Source organism: Humulus lupulus, chromosome 4, assembly GCF_963169125.1.
Source record: "Humulus lupulus chromosome 4, drHumLupu1.1, whole genome shotgun sequence".
Classification (NCBI taxonomy): Eukaryota; Viridiplantae; Streptophyta; class Magnoliopsida; order Rosales; family Cannabaceae; genus Humulus; species Humulus lupulus.
In genome coordinates, this window is record NC_084796.1 from 233,009,642 (window position 1) to 233,029,795 (window position 20,154).

At 36.4% G+C, this 20,154-nt stretch overlaps 2 protein-coding genes across 2 annotated transcripts; both read right to left on the minus strand.

Annotated features, from left to right (window-relative positions):
* On the minus strand, positions 1–1,119 carry LOC133832995 (uncharacterized). The gene is made up of 2 exons (XM_062263262.1): positions 1,019–1,119; positions 1–934 (listed from the first exon to the last, which is right to left on the minus strand). Exons 1-2 carry the CDS (start codon positions 1,117–1,119, stop codon positions 1–3), a joined length of 1,035 nt encoding a protein of 344 aa, XP_062119246.1.
* A 14,080-nt stretch (positions 1,120–15,199) lies between these two features.
* Positions 15,200–20,068, minus strand: LOC133831314 (serine/threonine-protein kinase D6PKL1). The gene is made up of 3 exons (XM_062261569.1): positions 19,836–20,068; positions 16,792–18,928; positions 15,200–16,251 (listed from the first exon to the last, which is right to left on the minus strand). The coding sequence occupies exons 2-3, from the start codon at positions 18,741–18,743 to the stop codon at positions 15,408–15,410; spliced, it is 2,796 nt and encodes a 931-aa protein (XP_062117553.1). The 5' UTR covers positions 18,744–18,928; positions 19,836–20,068; the 3' UTR covers positions 15,200–15,407.
* Positions 20,069–20,154: the final 86 nt, after the last annotated feature.

Sequence of the window (20,154 nt, forward strand, 5' to 3'; positions counted from 1 at the left end):
TTATTCTCCCCTTTTATATTGTTCATTACGGTTGGAACATTCCTTTGCAAAGTGTCCCGGCTTCCCGCATATGTAGCAAGTGTTAGTACCAACCCGACATTCACCAGGATGATATCTGTTACATTTGGGGCATTGAGGAAATCCTGGCTTTTCTTGGGACTGCTCCTTTCCTCTCTTGTTGTTGTTGTTGTTGAAACTCCACTGGTTAGGCCGCTTCTTGTCACTACTTTTCTGACTTGGACCACCTTTCATGAAATGGTTATTTTGCCGATTTCGGAAGTTCCTTGTGTCCTGTCTTCTGAATTCAGCTTCTTTCTCCCGTTCTTGCATCAGTATTGCCCTTTCGATCTTCAAGGCTTTGTCAGCAACTTTGGAAAAAGAAGCTCCCTCCAAGTCTGCTACTTCGAGGTCTTTGCGAATGTCAGGATGAATAGCATTTTTGAAATGCTTGATTTTTAATTCATCCGTACAGACCATGTGGGGGGCGTATCTTGAGAGTTCATTAAATTTTCGAATAAACTCTTCCATCAACATCTTTTTCTGCCTCAGGTAAGTGAATTCTCTTGCTTTTTCATCTTTTAAGGCAGTCGTAAGGTATCTCTCTTCCAATAAGTTTCGAAAATGTTCCCAAGTCATTGTGTCTACTCCATGGATGGCCGCCATAGTATCCCACCAATAGCTAGCATCCTCCCTCAACAAGTATATTGCTAGCCGCACTTTGTCTACTTGTGGGACTCGAGCTAGATCAAAAATTCTTTCCATCGTGCGAATCCAATTCTCTGTTACTTTCGAATCAATGCTTCCATAAAATTCCGGGGGGTGGAATTTCATAAAGGCCTCCGGAGAGTAATTGGCTATTGCATTCCTGACTTCTATTGGAGGAGTCGGAGGTGGTGCGTGTTGCTGTGCTCCATTTGTTGGTGGGTGGTCTGCGCTATCATGTGGTGATTCTTCATTACCCTATGGTCGTCCTTCATTTCTTTGTTGACTTATGTATTGTGCTAGTAAATCTTCTAACCGTTGGTTTTTCTCCCTTTCTTCTTGAAATTTCCGCATTAGCTCAGCAACATTTGGAATAGTTTGCTCTGCAGTAGGCTCTCCAGCTGCATGTCCTTCCATTCTTCAACTCTAAAAGGTCATGAGTTGGGATGATTACCATGAATAAAACTTTCTTGAAAGTAAATGACCATATCACTTATTTACACGTCAAGTAGCACTAGATATAACTTTGCTAAGGGATTAAATTTAACGCTAATATATATTTATATATATATATATATTCATAAGGACTTACTTGATGAGTACCACGCTTACCATCATGCTTGTACATATGGGATTGTCTTCAAAACCGACCTGCTCTGATACCACTCTAAAACGACCTCCAATCTTAACATACATATATATAGTATAAAAACAAAGTTTAACCTGAATATAACAATACTTAAATTCTGAATTTACAAAAACTTTATTAAACAATACATAACTAATGTTGATAACCTCAAACCATACAATACTCACAACTAAATAAAAACTTTATCTTACATACAAATCTTAATACTTTTATAAATAATTTTCGTGGCGTTACTACACCTTAACGTAGAGATGAAAGTGTATCCAACCGATAAATTGAAAAGCTTTATGTAAATTACAAAGTCCATGAAATAATTTTAAAGCTTTAAGTAAATGATAAAGTTCACAAAATACTTTTAATGAAATATAATAAAACCAAGTTTCTTGTTTATTTATAAAATAGCATAGCAGAACTCCACTCCCTTCAGGTCAGCCCCATATGTACAGTCATGTTGGCTCCACGTATACGCATCAACGATTTATATTTGGGGCCTCTTACCTACAATACAAAACATTAACTGATGAGCTAAAGCTCAGTAAGCAGAATAACTACCTCATATGCATTAAAATAAACGTGCAACATGCTATGTATTTTCTTTCTTTCTGTCACTTTCCTTTCTTTTGGGCCCTAGAGGATGCTGCTGCCGGCATTACATAGGGAATCACATTCCCACCTGAACATAAACATGATAATAGGAAATTTCTCCCTCATAAACATTCATTATATAGGGAAGTACATCTCCCTCCTTACATTTTTGGGACGTAGGTCTCCCAAGCAGCACCTCTACTTTAACACTTTCAATAACTTGTTTGTGAACATTAAGCGTGCTTATGCATAAGAAATATAACATTCTTAAAAATAACTTATGCATAAAAACATGGAAGGATAACATATAAAGCATATAAATGCACATAAGACACATAAAAGACATGTATTGTAGATGAGGATTCTACTTACCTTGCGTCTTGATAAAACAACCGAAATTGTTAGCTTCCTGATATAAACACAAACTATTAACTTACATAAAATCTACATGATGTAATTTTAGTTTATAATTGTTGTTATTCTATTTTTCTTTTCTTCTTATTGTTTATTTTATGTCCAGGCGTATGATCATACTATATTTGTCCATGGGATGGTCCTGGTCTAAAAGTCGTGGTCATGGTCATGGTCATACGGAAATGTACAGGTCATAGTATCAGTCCATAATAATAGGGAATAAGGTCATATAATAAAAGTCCAAATAGTTCAAAGTGTGACCATAGCCTATATAAGTTCAGTATTATAACGATACATAAAAAAAAATAGTTTATATTTCAATTTTTTGGCATTGTAAATTACGGCGACATGGTAAAATAATCTATATATAAATTTTAGCATTTTAATGGCATAGTAAAGTAATCTATATAACTTTTGGCATTATAATGGCATGGTGACATAATCCATATATAAATTTTGGCATTATAGTAAAGTAATCTATGTATAAATTTTGGCATTATAACGGCATAGTAAAATAATCTATATATAACTTTTGACATTATAACGACATATTAAATTAATCTATATATAAATTTTGGCATTATAACGGCATAGTAAAATAATCTATATATAACTTTTGGCATTATAACGGCATAGTAATTTAATCTATATATAAATTTTAGCATTATAACGACATAGTAAAATAATCTATATATATACTTTGGCATTATAACGACATAGTAAAATAATCTGTGTATATATAATAACTAAATAACTTAAATGAAAGGCTCGGAAAGAGCTTACCTAAAAGGTTTTCGTAGGCTAGCGTTACGGACAGAATTTCGCCTAGATCTTCGAGGTTTAGAACTTTAGAAGGGTGTTAAGAATATTTTTGGGTAGAGTAAGAGAAAAGAAATGAGGTTTTTTTTTTTTTTTTCATAATTGTTATAATGTATTTGTAAAAAGAAATGGGAGTTACAGTGATTCACTCATCTAATTAGGGCTACAAGCCCTAACATGATTACAAGAATCTCAAAGTGTTAATCACTCATCTAATTTGGGCTACAAACCCCAGTATGATTACCGAAATCATAAAGTGATATTCACTCATCTGATTAGGGTATGGACCCCTAGTGCGTGACTTAATTGTCACTTATTTGAGTCACTTATTTTAGATGGACACATTGGCCATCTATTTTCATTATGACGTCATCAATACAAAGGGCAGGGCCCATAAGTCAGCTATACAAAGGGCAGGGCCCACAACCATTATTTGGACTAATTTGCATGCATGAATAGGACTATTATTGCTAATCATGCACATTATGATTTAGTAACATGTCATTACTGCTCATAAGCATATTGAGTTTTCTTGCTGAACTTCGGCTCACGGGTGCTATGTGGTGTAGGTAAAGGCAAAAGAAAGCTGAACCATCATTGAGTTGGAGAGCTTAGGTGACGATGTGTACATATGCGGTTGCTCGACCGCCACGGTCGAGGGTTTATAGAGGAACTAGGGTTAAACCCTATTAGGTCGGCTGGTTGTAAATGTTTTATTGTAATTAACCTTTAAATTATATTTTTGGGATCCCAATGTATATAGTAAACATTTTAGTGAAACGTTTTATCTTAACCAAAATTTTTAACCCTAAACCATTAATCACATTTAGCTACATGATTATGGCCAAATGATTCGATTAGCGATTTTAGCACTGTTTAAAATGCACACCATAACGGTCCCTGGGTAGTAGGGCGTTACACTTTTTGTATCTCCAAGGAACATCCAATCCAAAATAGTTATTCAAAATACTCAGACCATGATCTTTCAAGATGTATTTCTATACATCAAGACATGTGTGGGCATGTAGAGTAATGGTAGAGAAAAGTTTCTGAATCACAAGATATTCTCAAACATGAGTTCTTGGAATATTATGTCTGAAACAGTTTTCAATGATAGAGAAAAATAATACGATATATTTTTTTCTCTGTCAAAATTCTTGTGTTATCTTGTGTTGAAAAGTATATATTCCTGATTGATTTATAAAAGAATTAATTAAATTTTAAAATTAAAAATATAAATTAATTATTAAATAATTAAATAAAAGAAATATCAAAGACCCATTCTTGGACTCTGTTACATGCCAATGTAGTTGGCATGTAACACATTCCTGATTTCAGGGATGCGTTTCAACAATTTTTTTTTAATTATTATTTATTAAAAAATATATAAACTTGATAACTTATTTATCAGATTAATTAAATAATAAATAACATTTCAAATTCAAATTCAATTTGAATTTGAATTATCAAAAATATATTTTTCACGTTATTTAAAAAAATAAAATTAATTATCTTAATTATTTAAATACTATTTTTGAAAATACCAAAGTAATTTTTGAAAAATTATAATTAATTAATTTCGAAAATAAATTAATTTGTCTCAATTACATATTTGACTCTGACGAACAAATTTATTCCAAATATGACATTTTTCTTATTTTTCCCAATTTCAACTCTTACCTTGAATAATTTCAAGCTCCAATAAATTTAGATTATTAGTTAAAACTCTTTAATATAATAAGCTTAATTTATTAATCTCAATATTATTCCACTAAAAATATGAAATTGCATTCTTGTAATTATAGACATTTATTTATTGAGTACTTTTAAAACATAAAAGTGTCCGTCGATTTAATTACTACATACAATTCAATCCTCTATTAATGGTTCATAATTAAAGTAGGAATTAACCACCGTTTAACCTCTTCAATTATATCTTGTTTCCTTAAGTACCATTAACTTTACTAGTGAAGGTTAATTCATAAACTGATTTATGAATTTGAGCTCAATAACATTTTAGTTTCAAAAGCCAACCCTTAAGAGAACCATTATTCAATTCCTCTTGGAAATGTATAGATTTCATATCTGTATATTATGTCTCCAGCCATTTACATCAATGAGTTCCCAAAACAAAAGTTTTCAGCCTAATCATTCTGACAAACCATAACGAGTAAAGCAAAGAATTCATATGACATGACCAAGAGTTTATAATAACTTTAGGATTAAGATCAATTTGTATATGATCACCTTATTGATATGTTTAATTAATACTTATAAAGTAAACGATATTATTAAGTATTAACAACCTATCGAGTCATGTTCATGTATAACCACTTTATACAAAGTACCTTTACTAAGATGTCCTACTACATCATTAATCTGGATCTAGACTACATGTATTCATAATACTAGTGAACCCTACTTACAGTATTTAATCCAAAGATTTCATATAACTCGGTTTCACTGTAAATTGTTCAAATTTATTCCTACAATCTTAATCCTCTCGGACCAATACAAAATTGTATTCATAATAACAAATTTGATAATTTTCTGATATTTATATAATCTTATTCTAATAATAATAATAAACAAACAATATAATATAAGAAAAAATTCATTTCAATTATTTATTTCCTAAAACATTAAGTTTGTTCAAAACATATGTTTTAATGGGCCCTAATCCAAACATGAAGTTATCATGGATCCAAATTTTTAGTCGGGCAAGGAGGCGGCCCTTATCAAGCCCCCTCCATCCACATGAAAGTCTTAGCATGGAATTGTTGGGGACTTTCTAGGACCCCGGCAATCCAAGCATTTCTTTCTTTCTTGGATTAGGAGATTGAAATCTGATTATGTTCTTTTGTTGGAAACAAAAGTCAAAGAAGAGGATATGAAATGTCTATGCAAGAATTTGGGTTACTGGAAGGGTGCGTTCTTGGAAACTCTGTGTTTTTTGGAATGAGGAGGCTCGGATCCATGTGTTGGATGCAACCAATGGCATCTTCGAACTACTGGTGTGGGACGAAAACGTAAATTTTTTATGGACTCTTTTTGTTGTTTACGAGACTCCCTATGCGGAAAAAAGTAGTGGTTTTGGGAAAAATAAGGCAGAGGATAATGGCTTGTGAAAGTAGTTGGGTAGTGATGGGACACTTGAATATTTTACTGAGTGCTAAAGATAAGTGCAGAGGTAAAAGACTCAATCTTAATGATACTAAAATTATGAGGGACTTAATGATACAGGAAGCGTGGACCTAAGTTATGTGGGATGTAAATATACTTTGCAAAACAAAAGAATTTATAGAGGGATTATTAGAGAAAGATTGGATAAAGCAATAGCCTCTATTGATTGGGTTACGAGTTTTCCTAAATCGAGGATTCGAAATTATGCAATTACAGTTTTAGATTATGGGCATATTGTCTTTGATACTCATATGGATAAGGCTAAAGGAGGAAGGCCTTTAAGATTCAATCAGGCGTGGTCGAGAGATGACAACTGCAAACGAGTGGTCGAGAGATGAAGTGTGGAGAGGTTTCGATCATTTATGTTTCAGCACTCAAATTTGTCGAAAATTTGAAGCAACCAAAAGAGCTTTACATTGGTGGAGTAAAACTAACTTTGGATCACTAGAGAAAAAGATTAAAATTATTGAGAAAATGTCATTGTGGTTGTAGAACCAAAATCATTGTCAGGCCTTAGTGGAAGAGGAATCAAAACTTTATATTGAGTTAAATGAGCTATGGATATAACAGGAAAGCATGTGGAAACAAAGATTGAGAGAAACATGGTTGATGAAAGGAGATCGAAACACTAGATTCTTTCATAAGTCCACAATGAATTGAAGATGTCGAAATAACATTTGGGTTGTCCGATATAGGTATGGAAATTTGAAGAAAAGCAAGAAAGAAATGGTTCAAATTTTTAATGGTTTCTTTATTCTTGTCGGATAATCCCCATATTGATGCAGAGCTGGAAACCCTGTTTGATTACAAAGTGACAAATGAAGATAGTGAGAGACTTTGTCAAGTTCTTGTTGAGGAGGAAGTCGGCCAAACAGTCTGGGATCTCCATCGAAACTCAACTACACTTTCATTTGTTTAATCCCAAAGAAGGAGAATGTGGATGCGGTAGAAAGCTTTAGACCAATAAGTCTTTGAAACTTCATTTATAAAGTTATAGAAAAAATCCTATCTAACAAGACGAGGAAGATAATTAACAAGCTAATTTCCCCCTTGCAAGTTGCCTTTGTCCCAAGGAGGTGGATTGCAGAAGCTTCAATTTTAACTATGAAGATAGTGCATGTAATAAAAAAGAAGAAAGGCACTAGAGGCCTTATGGCATCAAAAATAGATATGCACAAGGCTTACAACCGCATGGAGTCGTCCTTTTTGCTAAGAGTTCTCAGTGTTACTAAATGGTGCTCTGTTGAAAAAAATCATACCAAGCAGGGGCTTGCGACAAGGAGATCCTTTGTCGCCTTTCCTCTTTATTCTCTGTAATGAGGTTTTGTCAAAGTTTATCTTTAGACAACAAGTCAGTGGAAAATTAAAAGGAATTAAGGTAGCTTTTTCTACTCCCTCAATCACACATATCATGTTTGCAGATGATACAATTCTCTTTGCGAGAGCAAACGTGGAAGAAACTGTTAGAGTTATTATTTGAGGGCATTTTAGTCTCTTCTTAATTATTGTTATTTTATATCTTTTGCCTTATATAAAAGGGCTTGGCTTATTAGTTTTGTAACCTAGAATACATTCTCTATATTTTGCAATACACTCTAGCCTCCCTTTTCTCTCTTCATCTTTTTGCTATCTCTCTTTTGGGTTTTATGGATTGTGTCTTTGCATAATTATCATGGTATCAGAGCAGGGTTTATGGAATTTTTTTTGGCTTGGGTCTCCTTCGTATTGCAGCAAACTGGGTCGAAGCATCTTTGCCGTAACTCGGTATGTGATTTTCGTGTTCATTCTGAAATTTTAGGGTTTCGTCAGATTGCAGAATTTGAGAACTTTTGTCTGAGATAGCATTTGGAAATTTGTTTTTGAAATGGCAAGTAATAGAGATGATTCCCTTCAATCCATTAGTGTGAGGTTAGATGGAAAGAATTATTCTTATTGGAACTATGTGATGAAAAAAAATTTGAAAGGGAAAAAGATGTGGGGTTATGTTTCTGGAACTTTGGTTAAACCAACAAATGACAAAGCGGATTATGCAACTTTGCTAGAAAATTGGGAAGTGGATAATTCAAAAATTATTACTTGGATAAACAACTCTGTAGAACACTCCATAGGTACCCAACTAGCCAAGTATGAAACAGCGAAGGAAGTTTGGGACCATCTTGCAAGGCTGTATACTCAGTCTAACTTTGCAAAGCAATATCAATTAGAATCAGATATTAGAGCTCTTGAACAGAAAGATATGAGTATTCAAGAGTTCTATTCAGTTATGACAGATCTATGGGATCAATTGGCCCTTACTGAATCTGCAGAATTACGAGCTTTTGCACCATATATTGCTCGTAGGGAGGAACAACGATTGGTTCAGTTTTTGATGGCACTTCGTGATGACTTTGAGGGACTCCGTGGCTCTATTTTGCATCGTTCTCCACTTCCTTCGGTTGATTCAGTAGTTAGTGAATTGTTGGCAGATGAAATTCGTCTTAAGTCTCAAGCAGGAAAAGGCATCCTCCCAGCACCCAGTCCCTCTGTTTTGGTAGTTCCTCCTCGACACTTTACTCACCATGAGAATAAACCTCACACAAAGGTTGGAGTTGATGAATGCAGCTTTTGCAAACAAAAAGGTCACTGGAAGGCTCAGTGTCCTAAATTAGTAAATCGTGCACCTCAGCAACAAAGACATCAACTCAGACCTCCTCAATTCGGTAATCAACCGCCTCATTATGGTAGCCAACCACAGTTTGGCAACCACTCACAACCTCGACCATACCGTCCTCCGCAATTTAATGCCGCTGCTACTGTACCTCCATCTGACTCGTATGATTTTGGGGCCTCATCTTCCAATCCTGCTCTTGCTGCCCTCTCAAAACAGTTTCAGAAGTTTCTTACCATGCATCCACATGCCATGTCCGCCTCTTCTTCGGTAGGTCAGCCCCCTACTAGCTCTTCAGGTATGACATCCTCTACATGGATTTTAGATTCTGGAGCCTCGCACCATATGTCTCCACATTCGAAATCTTTTGTTTCCTTGTGTCTTGTATCATCTGTGCCTGTCATGACTGCTGATGGTACTCCTATGCCATTAGCAGGTGTTGGTTCTGTTGTCAGTCATCATTTATCACTTCCTAATGTTTACCATATTCCTAAGCTTTCACTAAACCTTGTATCTGTTGGTCAATTGTGTGATTCTGGTTACTTAGTGTCTTTTTCTTCTACCTCTTGTCATGTGCAGGATCCGCAGTCTCAGAAGCTGATTGGGACCGGCCGTAGGCGGGGGGTTTATATGTTTTGGATGAGCTGAGATTACTAGTATTTGCAGCTCCTAGTGTTGATCTGTCTTCCTTTCGATTGTCTCCATCATCGTCTAGTTTTTATTTATGGCACTCTCGCCTTGGTCATGTTTCAGCTTCCCGTTTAAGATTCTTAGCTTCTACAGGAACCTTAGGAGATTTGCAAGTTCATGATATTTCTGATTGTAGTGGTTGTAAACTTGCAAAATTTTCTGCTTTACCTTTCAGTAAAAGTACTTCATGTTCTGTTGCACCTTTTGACTTAGTTCATTCTGATGTGTGGGGACCCTCTCCTATTGCTACAAAAGGAGGGTCTAGATATTATGTCTCTTTTGTTGATGATCACACTCGATTTTGTTGGGTTTTTCTAATGAAATGTCGTTCTGATTTCTATGATATTTATGATCGTTTTCGAGCTTATGTAAAAACTCAACATGCTTCTGTTATTAAATGTTTTAGATGTGATCAAGGTGGTGAATATACGTCAAATAAATTATGTAATTTGCTTGCTTTAGATGGAACTGTGTATCAAACTTCTTGTACAGATACCCCTGAACAAAATGGTGTTGCTGAAAGAAAGCATAGACACATTATTGAAACTGCTCGTTCTCTTTTGTTGTCCTCATCTGTGCCTAGTCAGTTTTGGGGAGAAGCAGTTCTCACTGCAGTCAACCTTATTAATGAGATTCCATCTTCAATCACTTCAGGTTTGTCCCCTTTTGAAAAACTATATGGACATATCCCTGATTATTCTTCTTTGAGAGTCTTTGGTTCTACTTGCTTTGTTCTTCGTCCTAGTGTAGAGCGTACAAAACTGTCATCACGCTCTGCACTTTGTGTGTTCCTTGGTTATGGTGATGGCCAAAAAGGATATCGTTGTTTTGATCCAACTTCTCAAAAATTATATGTATCTCGCCATGTTGTTTTTCTTGAGCATATACCCTTCTTTTCTATTCCTGGCACTACTCTCAACTTGACCAAATCAGATCTTATTCATATTGATCCTTCTTGTGAGCATACAAGTACCTCTTCTCCTCAAGTTCCTCAAATTGTAGAGTCTGAATATTCTCCTGCTCCTATAGTCCCTTTTCCACTTCATTACTCTCGCAGGTCTCGAGCTATTGATACTGGTATTTCGCAGGCTGACATTTCTGAAACACCTCCGCCTACAGCTGTTCTAGATCCTTCTGATACTGTAGATCCTCCTCGCTATCCTCAGCGCACTCGTAAGTCTACTAAACTACCACATTTTGTTTATTCGTCTTATTCTATCCCTTTCACTTCGTTTTTAGCGTCTATTCATTGTCTCTCTGAACCTTTATCCTATAAAGAAGCAGTTACTGACCCTCTTTGGCGGCATGCTATGAATGAGGAACTTTCAGCTTTGCACAAGACAGATACTTGGGATTTGGTATCTTTACCTCCTGGTAAACATACAATTGGTTCTCGTTGGGTTTATAAAATCAAGACCAAGTCTGATGGATCTGTTGAACGCTACAAAACTAGATTGGTAGCTAAGGGATTTTCTCAACAGTATGGTATGGATTTTGAGGAAACTTTTGCTCCTGTTGCAAAAATGACTACTGTCCGTGCTCTTATAGCAGTTGCATCTACTCGTCAGTGGAATATATCTCAGTTGGATGTTAAGAATGCTTTCTTGAATGGCGATTTACATGAAGAGGTCTACATGGTTCCTCCTCCTGGGGTCCCTCACAATCATGGAGAAGTTTGTAAGCTTAAGAAAGCTCTGTATGGTCTCAAACAGGCTCCTCGAGCATGGTTTGAGAAGTTCTCGAATGTTATTACTTCTCTTGGGTTTCTCTCAAGTAATCATGACTCAGCACTATTTGTTAAGTGTACCAATGCAGGTCGTATTCTCCTTTCCTTATATGTTGATGATATGATCATTACTGGTGATGATTAAGATGGAATTGCAGTGTTAAAGTCTCAATTAGCTTTTCAGTTTGAGATGAAGGATTTGGGGCCTCTTCGGTATTTTCTGGGTATTGAAGTTGCCTTCTCCCCAAAAGGCTATCTTCTTTCTCAGTCAAAATACACTTCTGACATTATTGACCGTGCTCGTCTTACAGATACAAAAGTAGTTGCCACTCCTTTTGAGCTCAATGTTCAGTATTCTCCTTCTGATGGCACTCCCTTGCATGATCCTACTTTGTATCGCACTATTGTTGGCAGTTTGGTTTATCTCACTATCACTCGCCCCGACATTGCATATGCTGTTCACATTGTTAGTCAATTTGTTGCCTCTCCTACTACTGTTCACTGGGCAGATGTTCTTCGCATTTTGAGGTATCTTCGGGGTACTATATTTCAAAGCCTTTTGTTTCCCTCCACTTCTTCCTTGGAGCTGTGTGCATACTCTGATGCTGATCATGGTCGTGATCCCACGGATCGGAAGTCTATTACTGGTTTCTGTATCTTTTTGGGTGATTCTCTTATTTCTTGGAAAAGTAAGAAACAAACTGTTGTCTCCCAATATTCCACTGAAGCATAGTACCGCGCTATGTCATCTACTACCAAAGAAATTGTTTGGTTAAGATGGCTGCTTGTAGATATGGGTGTATGTCATTCTCAACCCACTCCTATGTATTGTGACAATCAGAGTGCCATCCAGATTGCTCACAACTCTGTTTTTCATGAACGCACCAAGCACATTGAGATTGATTGTCACTTCACTCGTCACCACCTGAAGCTTGGCACTATCACTTTGCCTTTTGTTCCTTCTTCTTTGCAGATTGCTGACTTCTTTACTAAATCTCATTCTATTTCTCGTTTTCAATTTCTAGTTGGCAAACTCTCGATGCTTATTGTTGCTGCATCGTGAGTTTGAGGGGGTGTTAGAGTTATTATTTGAGGGCATTTTAGTCTTTTCTTAATTATTGTTATTTTATATCTTTTGTCTTATATAAAAGACTTGGCTTATTAGTTTTGTAACCTAGAATACATTCTCTATATTTTGCAATACACTCTAGCCTCCCTTTTCTCTCTTCATCTTTTTGCTATCTCTCTTTTGGGTTTTATGGATTGTGTCTTTGCATAATTATCAGAAACAACGATCCTAAATGAGTGTTTGGAGACTTATGAACGATGGTCTGGACAAAAATGCAGTAAGATGAAATCTAGTGTGCTTCTTTCAAGGAATATTGATCAATCAACCAAATTGGAGATAATGAGGAAGTTGCAGGTGGAGGAGACAAGAGGAAACGAAAGGCACTTGGGCAATCCCTTTGTGTTCTAGAGAAGAAAGAAACAAGATTATGAGAAACGTAAAGAAGCAATGATGAGTAAATTGGAAGGGTGGAAGATGAAGACCCTATCCTATGCTGGGAAACAAACAATGATAAATGCAGTGGCAAGCAATATTCCAATTTACACTGTGTCAACCCTTAAAACGCCGATCACTATTTGTAGGGAGCTGGATAAGATTGTTAGGAGATATTGGTTGAGAAAAGCAAATTTCTGGCAACAAAGAGCTGGGATAGGTTATGCCAACCAAAGGAGAAGGGATGATTGGGATTTCGAAGATTCGAGGACATGAACAGGGCGTTACTGACTAAATTAGCTTGGCAGGGGAGTTTCTGGGTTGTGGACACACTCAATAGTGACTCACCTACATGGAAAGGAATATTATCAGCAAGAAATGCAATTCAAACAACGAGCTGCAGCATAATTTTTATAGGGAAAAATATTGATTTATGGAATCCACCACAGATACCATGGATGGAGTTTACTGAATTCATAGTATATATGGAAGGTATTCGATTGGTAGCACCACATCTTATCAAGGTGGCAGAGCTCTTGATGCCTAACCAAAGAGAGTGGAACATACCATTGGTTACTAAGATTTTTGGTCCGAGCATGACAAAGATGATTGCTAAGATTCAAATCATGCCTCATGGAGAAGAGGATCGGGTTATTTGGAAGCCAAAAACTAATGGAAAGTTCAGTGTCAAGTCGGATTATATTGAGGATCAAAGAAGAAGATTTGGTGACAAGGAGGAAGTGTGGAAGAAAATTTGGAAACCAGGAATACATCCGAGATTGAGTATGATATTGTGGAGAACGATATCGGAAGTGTTACCTACCAAGTACAAATTGGAATTCATCCATGATAAGGCTTGTTTGTTCTGTGAGGATAGTGAGGAGAACCCGCCGCATTTGTTTTGTCATTGCCCTTTTGCACGAGCAATTTTGGTTTTCCAGTCCACCTAGTTTATTAATGGATCAAATCCAAGGCAGTTCGGTTTTTACTGGTTTATTCAACAGAAATCATTGTCTGGAAGATAATGAAATGATTGTGTATGTTGCGTGTGTGGTGGATGCCATTTGGAAGGCTAGAATTGTTGTGTTTAGACAGGGACACAAACCTTGTCCTCCCTTGGTGATAGAGCAATTTCGCAAAATATATCAAGAATTCACAACAACCACGCAGGATGCTGGAGGGACGCAGTATACTGTGAGGAAACGATTTAGCGAACTAACGATTTTAGATCCAGTGGAGGTGGCGTTGTTCGTTGATGTATCTTTTAAAAATAAGTCTTCTGGCTTGGATGTGGTTGCAATCCATCATTTCATGGAGGGATGGGAGGCAAAAACATAGAAAGTTCAAGCTCAGAGTGCACTTCACAGTGAACTTTTGGCTGTTAAATTGGCATTGTTTTGGGCAAAAGAAAAGGATTTGAGGCGCCTTGTCATTTTCTCAGATTGCCTGAGTTTGGTGAAGCCTCTGAATGGGGATGGTGTCGGTCTGGATTGGCAGTTCTGGAGTGTCTTTGCTGATATTTTAAGTATTATTAATAGTTTTACTTTCTGTAGTATCAAGTATATTAGTAGAAATGACAATAGTCTAGCGGATGGTTTGGCAAAAGATGCTAGGATCTCTAACAAAATTTGCAATTTTCTCCAAGGGGAGGGTACCCCTCTTGTGGTCCTCATCTTTTGTTGTTAGTCTTTATGAACATGAATGTTCTTTAAAAAAAAAAAAAGTGGATAGCGAATAGACACATACACAAAAGAAATGAATATATATAGAAAATTTGTTAATGATTATTACTCATGCCATAAGTCACTAAATAAGTTTTTGATGAGAAATGATTATAATGATAATGAAAATAAATAAATAAAATATATAAAATCAATAATTTTGATTTTTTTAAATTAATTAGGCAATAAACATTTATTGGAAAGATAATAATCATATTAATTATTCTCATAAATTCTAAAATAATTTTTTTTTTCACGGAATGGATAAAATAAATAAATCAAAGAATGAAGAAGAAATAGAGAATAAATATTAAATAAGATTTTATTTATTTATTTAATTGATAAACATATGAGCGTCTTGTAATCAAGTAGTCTTTCCAAAAATTTAAAAAAATCAAAATAATTAATATTTCATCCATGAACCCTATATATATTTGTTTATTTATATTGTGCCGTGATTTATTTATTTTATGTTTTTTAGGATAATTTCATATTAAAAAAATGTGAAGTGGTCAATTTGCAAAAGCCGCTTTTGTACACTCGGACCATGTTACATACATACTGAGATCTAAATTCTTGTATAGAATATTGGAATTTGGGACTAATCTCTGAATATTCTCTAAGCCTCTCGATTGACAATCTAAGCTTTATCCCCCATAGTGTAAACTACCACATTTACATCACATAATTTACAACATTGGAATAAACAGCCACCTGCTGCAATCGAGCTATAACATACACATGACTTTGACTTTCTTTCTTTCTTCTCTCTAAAACAACTCAAACTCCAGAAGCTCTCCCGTGGCTTTGCACTCCAAATACTTGCTCTCTGTTTCTGGAGGTGCTAAGCATGGGATTTCAAAATCTGGAAACTCTGGGATTTCTGGTGGAACGGCACATCGAATTAATGCCCAGTTCAGGCCCTCAAAGAAAGGATGCTGCTTAATCTCTGCAGCTCCTTTCTCCGATCCAAACCGATACTCGGGCTCCTTAACCAACAACCGTTTGATGAGATCCATTGCCTGAAAACTAACGATGGAGGTGTCTGGAAACTTGAGGGTTTGCAACACCACATTGGCTAATGTTTCTTCATTGTTGGAACCTTTGAAAGGTGTCTTACCGTAGAGAAGCTCGTAAAGAAATATTCCAAAGGTCCACCAATCAACTGCTGCTCCATGACCCTCTCCTTTGATAATCTCAGGAGCCAAGTACTCATGGGTCCCTACAAATGAATTGGACCGGGCATCCGTAGGTTCAGCCACAAGCTGTGGCAATGATCTGACCAGGGCTGCATGGTCAATCTTGGCCTTTCTTGCTTTTGCACTGGCAGGAAGAAACCTTGGACTAAAGCATGGGACTTGACAGGTCGGTTCGATGCAGAAAGGATTAACACAGCTAGAATCTGTACAAGGACCTGAAATCCTTACTGGATCAACATCGGAAGAAGATTTTAATAGTGTTGGACTGACGGTGCAACGAAGCGACAGATCAAAATCTGTGAGCATAATGTGACCATCCTCCCTAACAAGAACATTCTCTGGTTTTAGATCCCGGTAAACAACTCCAAGCATGTGTAAATACTCCAAAGCAAGTAGAACTTCAGCGACATAAAACCTACAAAACATAACAAGGTTCAGAATTAAAACTGAGAATGATTTGATATAGATATACATGACTAGAAGGAATCATCCATTTCGCAATTCACTTTAGCCTAATTTTTCTCATATTAGAATCTAGCACTTAGCTTTGATGGTAAAAGCAATACACAAAAGTTGGATTTAATTGCCCCATCGAAAAACAAAATATTGGCACAGAAGATGATGTCAATGTTTACTTGTGGATGTGCAACTCACAACAGTAAGGAACACAAGGAATAAATGTTAAATAACAAAGAAACGAGTTTAAGCCTAGCTTCAAATGCATGAACAACCATAAAGTTCGGATACTTAATCCAGTTTGCACAAGGATCAATAATAGCTAGGTACACATGGTTTACTATGCAGTTTTCTATACATGAATACAAAATACATATAAATAATTTTAACTTCACTCGTACAGTTTTCCTTGTGTGGTTTGTTTTTAATATATTGCTTCATTGCATATAATATCTCAAGAGTATGTAAAGAAACAAATAAGAATTGTATAGAATTGCACCTTGCTGCTGCTTCAGAATAGTTTCTACCAGGCTGCTTCTGCCGAAGGACATGCAGATCTCCACCAGGGCAGTACTCCATAACTAAACATGATAGATTATCTGATGTAAACTGAGCATATAGTGTCGGGAGAAAGGGATGATCCAGCATCCTCAGTATTTCTCGCTCAGTTTGAGCCCTGGGCATCTTCTTCCGCCTCGCCAGAAACTCATTGTCCATTACCTTTATCGCAAATAGACAATTGGTACCAATTAGCTCTGCAAGATAAACTGTACCGATGTCTCCACAACCAAGCTTCTTTATAAGATTGAATTGATTCAAGCCCAAGGCTCCATCCTGCATCACAGCATGACGGACTGCTTCCCACCTCACATCCTTTGACATGTGAGGCCTGTTGCCACAACTTGACCCACTAAGAATACTCTCGTCACTCATGGTTGTACTACTACTATACTCCCCTTGGCTGCTTTGTGAGAACTCGCCAATTTCTCTTGCTTTAGAGTTCTTTTTTGCTTTAATGATTCCAGTTCCACTTTTAACACGGCTATCAGAAGTAAAGCCTGGTTTATTTGCATTGGAGTTCACAGAAGTAGAATTTACCTCAGAATTAAAACTAGCAGATTGAGGTGACAAGGATACTTGACTGGACATTTTACTTGCATTCTTCATGGTACAGTGACATCTCTCGCAAACCAGCTGGCCTGATAAAGGATCGGACTTTGAATCTGACTCATTAAATCCACTAGATGCACTTGCAGGAGAACTTAAATCCTGCTTAATTTTCTTCTTGGTTACATTCTTGCTTCTGCTGACTGGTTTCACCAAACGTGCATTATTTCTAGATAACTTGCTTACTCTGTTCACACTGACTGTGCTAGATGAAGAAGATACATTATGTAACCTGACTTTCTGCCCTGCCTTTTGCGCTGATGGCTTATTTCTTAACTTAGTTGACTCAGGAACTTTTTCAACCGAATCCAAACTTTTGTCATCATGATGGGATGAAGATGGAGAAGGTTCAGACGTGTGGTCCTCATTTTCCATTAGCGCTGACTTAATTGTTTGAACCCCAACATTCTTTGATATGTAGATACTTTCATTTTGTGTTGACGTAGCCCCAGCAATATTTTGAGTTGCGGCAGAAACATTTTTCCCCAATTCTGAACTGTCGACACCACAATCGGAACAAGATGGAGAATGTTCTGATGTAGGCTTCTCCTTCTGCACCAACTTCGACTTAATTAACTGAATTCCAACTTGCCTTGGTGTGGAAACACTTTCATTTGATACTGCGGCACTCCCAATATTCTGTATTGCTGCAAAGCGAGGAGAAGAATCAACACTCATGTTTGGAGACTTCATCTTCGACATTTGAAAATGGTCTGCAGTTTTCTCTAAAGCATTTGATATGCTTTCTTCTGGCACAAGAGATATCTCAACCATATTTCCCCGACCTTCACCAAACCGAGGACTGGATTTGCCCGATTCAAGGACAACCGAATTGTACAATGTCTTGATCCTTCCAGCTTCAGAGGTTCCAGTTGAGCCAGTCATCTTTGACAACCGTTTCATAGCAGCCATTTCTGATGCTTTAGTAAGGGAAAGCTCCCTTAGTGCTTGTTTCAAAGTCACTGGCTCAGAATTCCCATATCCTGGGGAACGAGGCACACCCATAGTAATTGGCTTCTTTGAGGCATTCTTATTCAGAGGGCTAGATCCTGCTGTGTTTGAAAGACCCAAACCTTTGGAAGTTTTAAGATTGATAGCATCGAAGAGTTTGTTAATATCATCTTCAAGAGAATCCTTGTATCCAAATTTTAGAACAGGAAGCTTCAGATCTTTGTCTCTTGCACTAAATCCAGAATTCGGTAGATATATTCCTTTGGTGTGTTGACTTGAACTCGGCTCCTCATCAGCTTCAACAATTTCAGAATTACCGGGAAATGAACCCATTATTATGAAGACTCACTTCGATAGGTTGTTTAAATGTGGAATTGGAAGATATATACTTAAGGAATCCTGAGATACGAATACTCTGGAAGAGTGTAGTCCAAACTTCTCTTTGATGACATAAGTATAAATTCTTTGTTTTGTGGTCTAACGGCTCCACTTCTTTCAATCAAAGAAAGATCCAAATCCTGACAAGATCACCAAAAAGGAAAACATTAAAATTTTATACAAACAACAAAATGAACAGCACACATAACTTTATATCTACAACCGATACTGAATTTAAAGCAGGGCACCACTTAGAATTTTCTATAGATCATTAAAAAATTATTGCAGATTGCAATACAAGAGTACAAGACTGAGTCCTTTGTTTGTGGACATTCACTCATATTTCTGAATTCCGAGTTAAACACAGTGAAAACGACCCTTAAGTCTATATATCAAAGTAAAGTGCCACAAGAACCCAAAATATTAAAGCGACAAAGTATTCCTCTCAAATCCAATCTTAACACTTATTTCTTACAAGTCAAGACTATTCAATCCCAAACTGACATCTGCTTGGCCATGATTTTGCAACTAAATAAAGTTAAAGTCAATAATAATAACAGCAACAAGAATTTTGAGGTGAACAAAAAGTCAATAAAGAAAAATCCTAACAATGCGTTGTATCTATATGCATCGGAAACAATGTCAAGCGGGATCGGGCTCTTCCTTCTACACATTTTCTTAGAAATTAAGAAGAAAAAAAAAGAAGGAAAAAAAAACTTATTTGACAGATTCAATGCACACGAGCCCGTGGCTTACCCATAATATTTCACCAACTTCCCTTTAAAAAAATCCCAAAACGAAAGCATTAGCTTCCCAGGTGCAAATCATTAGTGGTTCATTCAAATCAAGAAAAAAAAAATGTAATATAAAAATAAAGTAAAAATAAAATAGAATAAAAAAAGCAACTTTGATGAGCTAATAGTACGAAGCTCAAACCAAATCGTAAAGCTAAAATCTGAACAGTTTCAACTTTACACAAACTCTTACACAGTACATGTATGTATACATTTATACAAGCATATGCAGATCGGAGGGGACGCAAGTTACCAGATTTGAGGTGAGGCTTTGAGCTAAGCTTGAGCTTGAACAAATACATTTGAGGGGAGAAGAGTCTTCCAAGATGGGAAAACTAGAGAAAAGTAAATGCAAAACCCTAGATTTTGGGTTTGGGGTTTGAGAGCTTCAATGGAGAAAGCTGTAGAGAGAGAAAGAGAGAGAGAGAGGTATAGTAGGCTTGTAAACGAGATGAGAGAGAAACCGCTTTCTGAAACTCTGTGTTTTCTCTTTCCATACTGGCTCTGATTATTTTGAAGCCACTGTGGGCCCACCACCGTATATTGTTCAAATGGGCCCACTGTAATTTTTT

Coding starts and splice junctions, on each gene's coding strand:
- LOC133831314 (XM_062261569.1), bottom strand. CDS start 18,743: ATGGGTTCATTTCCCGGTAATTCTGAAATTGTTGAAGCTGATGAGGAG. Junction 16,252..16,791: donor TATTCTGAAGCAGCAGCAAG/GTGCAATTCTAT, acceptor TATGTTTTGTAG/GTTTTATGTCGCTGAAGTTC.
- LOC133832995 (XM_062263262.1), bottom strand. CDS start 1,119: ATGGAAGGACATGCAGCTGGAGAGCCTACTGCAGAGCAAACTATTCCA. Junction 935..1,018: donor GAAAGGGAGAAAAACCAACG/GTTAGAAGATTT, acceptor ACCACATGATAG/CGCAGACCACCCACCAACAA.